The sequence below is a fragment of the Melanaphis sacchari genome, unplaced genomic scaffold, assembly GCF_002803265.2.
Source record: "Melanaphis sacchari strain LSU unplaced genomic scaffold, SCAv2.0 Contig802_pilon_pilon, whole genome shotgun sequence".
NCBI lineage: Eukaryota > Metazoa > Arthropoda > Insecta > Hemiptera > Aphididae > Melanaphis > Melanaphis sacchari.
In genome coordinates this window covers 1-10972 of record NW_020271563.1, presented here as the reverse complement: position 1 = coordinate 10972, position 10972 = coordinate 1, and the positions used below count along the sequence as shown (strand labels likewise).

Sequence of the window (10972 nt, the reverse complement as noted above, 5' to 3'; positions counted from 1 at the left end):
AGACTTCAACATATGGTCAAACTAGTAGGATTCACGTGACGACTCTGTTCACTCCTGCCCTTGACGTTAAAACAAAACAATGAAAATATAAGCATTACTGACAACCTCAAAGAAACCTACAATTAATGTTACTAGCGAAACTATAATATAACGTAGAATATAATTTCACTCTTTAATTTATCGTACATTATCATTGCACTTTTAGATTAACATGTAGGTAGGTATATAATTTATTTATGTTTTTGTATAAATTCACATTATTATTATTTTATATTTATTCAACTTTATGATACATTCAAAAATTAACCTGCAATAAAAAAAATAATGTTATCAATTTCATACTCATAAAATTATTTAATTTCTCTTATGAATTGTACTCGTATATCATATTATAACATATGATTTTCTTATACGCATATTGTTATTGTAGATTATTTCAATTTAATTTATTTAGGCCATTAATATTTTGTTAAGTGAATATTTAAATCATAATATGTAAACATTTATAATACACTCATGAATTAACGGTTGATAAGCAATTGATGTTTATTAATATGTTCTATTAAATATTGAAAGGTATTGATTCTCGCGGTATAAATCATATAAAATGATTTACAAGATATTTATATATCCGATATCAAAAAATGAAGGGTTTTATCTAAAATTACTGAAACTTATTAATTTGGTTATATAGTAATACGATGATAAATAAGTAACAAATATAGGTAGATGTACAGATAGTTGTAATATATAAAAACTAAAATTTTACAATTAGTGTCTCCAGCAATAAAAAACAGGACACGCCTAGATACGGCTGCATTCAATGATTTGGTACTTACACAAATAAAGCACAACTAGCGAAACTAATCTGATTACTTTATCATTGTAATTACACAGTTTTGTGCATATAGTATATTTATTATTGTATTACATTATTTTTATACGAAAAAAAAATATAGTATTGGTTCAAAGAATCATATCAATAATTTAAATAATGAATGTATATTTTATTATAACAAATACGAGTTAACAAAGCATTGGCGTTCTTTATATTAAGATTGAAATATCAAAACTAATATATTTCGTCAATAACTATAACTGTTCTTGAACATTCACACAAAATTACGATACATTTGGTCATATAAAGCATAAAGTCACAATTTAAAAATCATAATATAATACAATAACAACGTTCAACTAAAAAAAAATATATTTTTGAAATGTATACCCCATATTGATGACACATTAGAGTATTGCACGATTTTAATAGGTACATATATGAAATAGAAAATTAATAAAATATATTAAGATCTATAAAAATAAATGACCATTACAAAAACTTAGCATAACGACATTTGATTAAAAAAAAATAAAATAATAATACCTAAAATATAAATTAACACTTTTTAATGTTTATGTTATGATTGAGTGCTTATCAACCTGGGGGCTGTGGCTATATGACTGGGAGCCTTGAAATATTTACTTAATTTAAAATATTTTCGATTATTTAGTTATTATATAATATATTATAACATATATAAATGTAACGCGTGTAAATTTAGTATATCATTAAGAAAAAAATAATTAATGATTCTGATTTAGGAGCGCCTTGACAATTTTACATTAAATTTAGGGGCTCTATATAACAAAAAAGGTTGAGAAGCACTGTTATAGACTGTAGTCACTAGACGGTATATAAATCATATAGCACAAGATTTAGTAAAAAGTATAAATCAAATTTTATATATAGTCTGAAGGACGAAACACGTTGAATATTGAAAAGAAAAGTCACGTTTAAACAATGAATCAATGTCCATATTATAATATTAATCAGTATAACATATTAAACGAATACCTAATCACCATAAAATGTTTATAAGGATCAAAGTGTAGGTTGAATACGTTCCATAACTATAAACAAGTAGATCATAATTGATTGAACTAAAGACAACAAAAAATGAATAAAAACTCAGATAAAAAAATAACCGTAATAAGACTTGTATAAATTATCGCAGATGAAGAAAACTATAAAACACCTCAATTTATTTCTCGTTATATCATTCAGTCTCATATTTTCATTGTACAATGTACGATATCATATGCATAATTCTTAATTTTTAATTCTAAAAACTAAAACAATTTTAACTTTTTAATTATATTAATTAGTACATAAAACATATTTTTTTAAATCTCTAGGTACAACTATGAATATAAAAATCGTTACCATTCTGATTTTATGGATTCTCGTTATCGACGGAACAATATTACATGAAGATAAATCACATACTGAAAGAAGTATATTTTTTAGTTGTTTAAAACGCGTTAAATATTATTTATTGACGTTGTCAAAAATTATTAAAATAGTATATAATTACACATGCATTTTTTTTATGTTAACGCTCTTTCATATTGTTAACCTTATATAGATATTTAAAGTTTTGACCATATCACTTAATTACTGATTAATAAATATTGCATAAATTATACATTTGCATTGATATCTTAAAAAAACATAATTTATAAATATAAAAAATATATTATTTTATAAAAACTAATAAGAACTTTTACAAGTATAAATATACATAGAAGTGCAAAATATAATACTTTTCTTAAAGGAATTAATTAAGTACTGGTTTGATAAACATTTTATAAATATTTTATATAATTTCTGTGATACGAATTATACTTGATTTTTTAAAGTACATAATAGAGATTTACATAATTGTATAGATTGTTGTAGTTACCTGTGTTAATTTTAATTTTATATATATTTAGTAATTTATTTTCATTACACTATCTATACTTGTTATTGATGATAAAATTAATGTTTTATGTAATAATGTATGTAAAAATGGTCACTATATTTATTTTAGGTTGTCTCTTCAACATAGAAGAAGGAGGACAAATATGTACTGATATTGAATACAAATCCCATGCAGGTATGTTTTATAATTTTAAATATTTACAAACTACAACCCATTAATCATTATTATTTCATGTTATAGTTTGAAAATAATTATTAAAAAAGTATATAATAATTATCGACGCATTTTAATTATATAAGCTCTTACTTTATATTACGCATACCTATATAGATAACATCTATATTATTTTTAACCTGATAACTTGATCACTGATAGGCACATAAGCGATGTATTGTATCTTTATATATGAATCCCAACAGTACATAATTTATTAGTACTTATTAATACTATAAAAATTCAACGCCTTAAAAGAATGATTGTATATACATAAAAATATACAAAAGAACTATTAAATATATATATAAATATAAATATATTTCTATAATTTAAATATTTTCTTTCAAGTAAATAAAAGAAATTAAAAAAAAAAATGAATACGCATTTCATTATGTCTTTAATTTGTCTTACATTTATAGTAATTTATTGAAATTATATTATTTATAAAGATATTAATTTTTTCTTTTGATATTTTTTTCCAAGATGATTATGACATCACAACAATTTGTAAAACAATATCGGTGAATAATAAAGGTAAAGAAGACATCCATAAATATTTAACAATCGACATCATTTTTAACATTAAAACATAAAATAAACTATTTTCAGGAAATTCATTCAATACTTCAAATAGTATCGGATGCAATGATGTAAAAATACATTTGAGAACAAATGCAATTGGTATGCCGATTAATTTTAATGGTTTAATTTTAAGTTCCGATAAGAAAAGTTTAGAATTCATAGCAGACACTAAGTACCCAACAACATTAAACAATATTTTTACAAGAAACCAAATCGAGTACAACCCCGATGAATGGACCATCTCGGAATTATCTATGTCTAGTACGTAAATTAAAATATTAAAATTAAAAAAAAATGTTTAAAAATTCTAATTGGTAAACGGTGATAAATCATACAACTATAAATAATTAGATATTACTGAAAAACAATGAAAAATATCTTTTCAAAATCGTTTAGTCTCTTTTCATTTATAAAGTTTTAAAATAACCTAAATGTTTAGATTTTTATTCAATACATTACCTATATGGTTATAGATGGAGCGGAACCCCCGAAAAAGTTCAATTATGATTTGCTCTTATGGAAAGCTAATACCAATGAAGAATCGTTCGAGATCAAATGGAAACAAATAAATTCAATTAAAATGTGTATATCTATATCCTATTTACTAGAAGATGAATCGAAATGTACTTTGTCAATGGCCTTAACTGATAAAGACAATATTGACGAAAGATACATATTATATTCTAATTTAACAGAATCGGTAACTTAGTTATATACATGAATTTTAATATATTATATTGCTTACATACTAGTTAAAAAGCACCATGTTACTTTTTATAAATTTGAATACAGGAGAACAAAAACATATTATATTATATATTTTATTAATATACATATATGTATATAATGGTTTTATAATTTCTTAATTTTTTGAGCATAACATTTTTATTTTGCCAATTCAATGTTACGAATATCATGAATCTTTATACCACCTTGCTGTTATGTAAATTAAAAAAACTATTTTTTGAAAAAAAGATTCTATTCAAGACAAATTATACATGTAAAATAAAGGGTTGAGTTTGTAATACAAATTTTATATTTTACAGAAAGAATTAAAAACGGTATTATTAAAAAGTAATAATTGGTTACATGAAAATAAAACATATAAATTAAATTTTAAACTCAAAAAGAAATCGGAAGTAAAAAGGTACGATTACGAAAGTTCTTATGAAAACGAGTTTATTTATACGAGTAAAACAATATATGCCGAAGGTTGTAAGATTGGAATCAAACGTATAGCTCAATGCACAGATGACTATGGTAATTAAGATTAACAGTTTATACTTAAGTAATACATATCAGCGTATACAATTTAAAATTTTCAAACATCAAATTATATTTACGTTCAAATATTTAAAATTGTTTATTTTTTTTTTTTTTTTTTTGTCAATATTTACTCTTAAAATACGTTAAATTTCAAAAGTAAAATATTACCCAGTCAAAAAAATTACACTTATATTCATCACTATATTAAAAAAAAAAAGTTTATTTTAAATTCTGATTAAAACCGCAAATGGTATTATTTTTGGATTTATTTTTTTTAGTTTTCCAAATCTCTTAGATTCTTAGCCACTTTTATTTAACTTCAAATTAAATTAACAACCGTTATACCAACATAAAAATAAATTACTTAAAGTAATATTAAAAAATATCAGGAAATAAAATTAGTGAAATATTGACATATTTATAATATCAGTAGCGGATCTTTACTCATTTAAAGGGGGGTGAATTTGTGTTATTAGAGGGCCGATTTTTAGAAAATTAAAATCTAGCAAGCCAAAACACAAAAAGCAAAAAAAAAAAAGGCCATTCAAAATATGAATTTTAATAAGCATTTTTTTTGTTAATAATGTAGATTAGTAGCACGGGCCAGATATAAAATTCTGGCAGGGCACCAGTTGCCTACCCGTACTATAAAAAAAAAAGCACAAGGGAGGGGGGCGATTGCCACGTCACCATTCCTCAAATCCGCTATTATATTAAATATACATTTCGAGATATCATTCCGCGACAAATCGTTTTTCGTATATAATGATACATCATTGAATTCAAATTAAATAAATAAATAACAGTGATCCACAATACCCTTATTTACTGTTGCATTGAGCAATATGCACTTGCCTTCATTTTTATATAGACTTATAAATTATAATATAAATATGATAATAATAAAAATAATAATATTATGTTAAAATAGAAAACGAAGAAATATTGACAATAACAGCAAAAGAATTACAAAAGACTCCATCTTCAGCTTCGTTAACATTCAACGTTTATCCATTTGGTAAGAAATTTTGTATCCATCTAAATAAATTTTACATATTCTTTAAATGATACTGCAAACATTTTTTTGAGAATAAAAAATAGAATAATCCTCTTCTAAGATCTCAAATAAAATATTTGAGTACCGCGTTTTTAATTTTATTTTTTCATAAATAACATTTTACTATCTAAACTAATCAAAAAAATTAAAAATTGATAATCAATGTACTGGTTATAACTTATAACGTATCAGAATGAGAACCACGGTAATTCTAATAATATTATTGAAACGGAAATAAATTTTAACTGCTTGATTATTAATTGTATAGTTTTTTCATTATTGAGTGCAACAGACAAAGCATTAAAATTTAAGAAAATTGTCACACAGACACTTACGAGTATAATCTGTGATAAGGTAACTGTGATTTGGTAACATACAAATGTTAAGTAGTAAACAATTCTACAACTGACAGAAAAGAAAACAGTAAAAACATAATTCTTGGTTTTGAGAAAAGTATAGTAACATTATTGAAGTATATCTACTACCATTTCAAAATTTAGTTAATTTAAGTTTAATTAATAAAAATCTTAAAAGAATACAAGCAAGGCCAGAACTTCTCCAACTTACCTATAAAAAACAAGCGTTTTAATAAAAAAAAAAACATAAACAAATCAAATACAATGGCTGTGTAGAAACGCTAGGTGGAAAATTTTTTATAATAACTAGGATCGAAACACATAAATTATTTTAACCTATTTATTTTTCTTTAAATATTATGATATGTTTAAAATGTTAGTTTCTGAGTCACATAAAAAAGATATTTCACTGTCTATGGAGTGCCTAAACGGAGGATTTGCTAACAAAAATGGTTGTACGTGTCCTCCCGGTTTCAAAGGAAATAACTGCGAACATGGTAAATAATTTTAAAAAAACACTAAAATAAATTCATACATTTGAAATCGATTATGCTACATTTTAACATCATATAAACTTGTCAGGATGCGGACCGAATACGTTTGGAGTTGATTGCACCGGAATGTGTTCAATGCATCTAACGCAGTGTCGACGGATGAAGTTTTGTACTCGCGGATTTGGATGCAAATGTCCAGCGGGATATAGTGGAGACGACTGCGGTACAGGTACATTAACACAATTATAAATGAAAACTTGAAAATAAATAAATTTTGTAAATTTTATATAAAAAAATTGTTTGTTTGTTTTAATTAATTAAATTAAATATAAATTTATTTTTTTGTTTCTTTTCTTCTCTATAATTCTAAAGTATAAACCAATATTACTACTTAAACGTCAATTGCGCAAAAGGACTCAACCCGTATATTCATAATATAAATATAAAAGAAATCTAAATTTATATACATTTGAACATAATGGATATGAATACATTTGTTCTTAAATTTAATTTAATAATATATATTTCAATGTTATAAGGAATTTTGGGTTGAAATAAAATTCTATGTAACTCTAAGTGCCCCAAAACCCAAGGCAAAACACACAGTGGCCAGTTTGATAAATACTTAATAGTAGCAAAAATTTTACAATGTATTATCTAGGCGTTCTACTACTACCTTATAGATATTTGACAAAACTTGTTATAGTAACTTAAAAACAAACTATTTCGGCATATTAAGAATTTTTTTAATATTGAGTGCTCATAAATCCTGTATCAGTTAGTAAAATATAAATTTTATTATTGATCGATGTTTTACACGAGCAGAATGTACAAGTGGTACGTACGGTGTAAATTGCGAGCAACAATGTTCAGAGGGATGTCGTTTTAAATCATGTGACGTTTACACCGGCATTTGCAACAGAGGATGTACGACCAATTACATAACACCGGATTGTAAAGAAAGTAAAAATAAAAAAAATAAACGTTTATAGTGTTAGTGTTACGTATATTAATAATATGGTATAATTCGTTTTGCGATTACAGAATATCCATGGCTCAAATCTCCGCCACAACTGGAATCGTCGGATTTTAAGTCACTAAAATTGAAAATTAATTTTAATTCAGAAAATATACTAGGCAGCAGCAATGTTACCTCTGCCTATTATCAAATTGTATATAAGGTAAATAACATAAAAATTAAATGTGTAAATGCATATAATAAATAAATATACAAATAATACAAATATAAACAATGGGAATTAATGGTGTTATAAAGTGAAAAGAAAGTTGTAAAAATTATATTATAGTAAATTTAGAAACGCTTAGATAATAATTTAAAAATTAAGAGTAACAAACCAAAAAAAATATTTTATTGGCCTTAACTAATAAAAATTTAACTGATGTCCGAGCGTCAGGTGTTTTGTATATTAATCTATTTTAAGCACTTCTTTTTTGTAATAAATATGTATTTAAGGATGCTTCAAACGAATCAAAATATCAATACATGGAACTTAAAGAAATTGGACAAGAAAAATCTGTAGTGGAAATCATAGATGGTCTCAATTCGGGAATATCGTACACTTTTGGTGTGATCTTAGTTTCAGAAGATGGAAATTACAACCTAGAAGATATGCAAACAATCAATTACTCTACAAAGTGCCTAAGTATTCATAATACTTACTATCTACAATAGAATTACAATAATTTATGTTTTAGAATATCATAAAGTAGTATAATAATTATTATTTTTTGTATAATATAGTGTCAGAAAATACAAACTTCGAAGTAAACTTAATGAGTGGCACAGACTACATAAATGTTACTTGGAACAAGGTAAACAACTAAAATAAAATTGCAAACAGTGCTTCGGCATGTTATTTCATGGCTTTATAAATATATTAAAAAAAAAAATAACTTTTAATATTTACTATTATTTGTAGTTTAATAATCGAAATGAAGAAAACTGCAAAATAACAAAATATTTATTGAAACTAATATTTAATAATACACCTCTACAGCAAAAAAGTTACTCAGAAGAAGTAATATCTGAAAAAAATGATGGATATACGTTTGAAAATCTACTACCAGGTAAAAAATACGCAATACAAATAATAGATATATCGACAACAGGTCAGACTAAAGCATCAAACGTTTCATATATTTACACCAAATCTTACGGTATGTAATAAATTTTATTTATGTATCGTACAATCAACAAATGATAAACTTATTTTGCAGAACTTATTCAAATAAAAAACATTAAATCCAAATTAAATCAAAATTCATCACTAACAATAACGTGGGACGTTGATGAAATTCATGCAAATACGCCATTAAATTTTGAAATTAAATACAAGGTATAATGATTATAATATTTAAAATAACTTACTTATTTAATAACATACAAGTAGACGGAGAAAATTTTAAACTATAATTAACAATACCACACACATTTGACATAATATATTCGAAAAATCAAAACTATGTCTAGGTCAATAAGCATTTTAGTTGTTCAAACGAAATCATTACAAACAACTGGACATCGCTTTTAGTTTACAATCAGACGAAAGGAGAAATTTGGGATTTGATACCGAACACGCAGTATGTTATAAAAGTTGATCCATTAGTTAAAGGATATACTTATGACAACTATACTAATATGATTTTCGTAAAAACACCTACCTCTAGTTAGTAGTATTCATAAATTGCAGTTTAAAACATAATTAAAATATTTTGTAATATTTCAAATGGTTGATAATATTCTAGAACCTAAGTTAACACCTGTAATTAATGATGAAAATGGTTTGTATACCACCAATCAAAGTGTACATTTCAGTTGGAAGATAAACAAGACCGAGTGTTCTAAACTAAATGGTTTCTTTCGAGGATACCAGATCATACTAAAAGTTAGTATAATATACAAATTTACCAGAAATTTAGTGTGTTTTTTTTCTTTTTTCTATATCATAAAACAGCATTAATTGACTTATTATTATACACAACTTAACAAATAATATTTTAGACGTTTTGTTATTTATAATAATATATGGTATCGTGTCGTATAGGATAATGTGGAAGGCACGCAAGTAATAAAGTCCATAAAAGAAAACTCGGTGACAATTAATGAATTAAAACCTGAAAACAACTACGAACTGCAAATATACGTATTGACAAATTACGGATACAACTTGGAACATGGATTGTTAATACCGTTCAAAACCAAAACTAAATGTAACGATAATTTCTTTGATTAATATTCCCTGCAAAAATCATTTTACTGTAATATTATTTATGTCCAAATAATATGTACACGTTTCAGTTTTAGAACCAGTGGATGAATTAATTGTTTATAAGAAAAACTTAAAGCGTAAATCGATTGGAGTCAGATGGAGTTTCCACGATGAAAACGTCATCAATGGTTTTATTGTCGTCGTAATCGATGAAACTTCGAATAATACAAAAGAAATTTTCAAAGAACCTACAAGATGCGTTGCTTGGCCAACATTTTACTGTACTACTATTGAAAACCTTGTACCAAACAGCCAATACACCATAAAAGTATAATATATTTAACTCACCTGGAATTGAAGATTTATTTAACAACTAAATTATAACACTTTGTAACGTTGTGTATTTTGTTTAGATAAAAGCCAAGTCAGTAGACTATCCAACAGGTGGTTCAACAGCATCGGTCGTCACTAATTTCAATGATGGATGTGAGTATATATTATACATTTTTATAGGTTTTAGAAATACTAAGTAACAGTATGTTTAAAAACGAATCTAAACAGTTGCAGATAAACCGGAAAATCTCAGAGCAGTCGACGTTGGCTCCACAAACATTACATTGGTTTGGGACATTCCGTGGATACTCAACGGTGAACTGAAATCGTTTATATTGAATACTGAAGAGATTTCGTCTCAAGACATCGATAAATGTTGTGACAGCAAACCAGACGTAGAGATTCCAGTAACAGAAGAACTTCCGGCTTATAACTACACAGTAATTACGAGATAACTTTTTATAGAATTTCGATCAATCACAGTGGTTAATACGTGTAATATACGTATTAGTATCAAAATTGCTATCGTTGGAAACGATTTTATAAAAATATAAGCCCATGTTATATTAATATAATATGACACATTACAGATAAATGACTTAAAGCCCGGATCTACTTATTCAATTGGTGTTTTGTCCAAGACTTCAACATATGGTCAAACTAGTAGGATTCA

The 10972-nt window shown here is 25.3% G+C and overlaps 1 protein-coding gene across 1 annotated transcript; it reads left to right on the top strand.

The window, feature by feature from the left end:
- Positions 1-2126: 2126 nt before the first annotated feature.
- On the top strand, positions 2127-10967 carry LOC112601954 (the record flags this gene model as incomplete). The annotated part of the gene is made up of 22 exons (XM_025349844.1): positions 2127-2295; positions 2874-2939; positions 3465-3515; positions 3591-3824; positions 4037-4263; positions 4610-4823; positions 5761-5847; positions 6623-6739; positions 6825-6965; positions 7562-7699; positions 7781-7917; positions 8211-8400; positions 8499-8569; positions 8677-8914; positions 8975-9093; positions 9228-9423; positions 9503-9642; positions 9802-9967; positions 10056-10294; positions 10380-10452; positions 10528-10739; positions 10890-10967. Coding segments are annotated over exons 1-22 (3225 nt in total), but the record flags the coding sequence as incomplete, so codon positions are not given.
- Between the last annotated feature and the right edge of the window lie 5 nt (positions 10968-10972).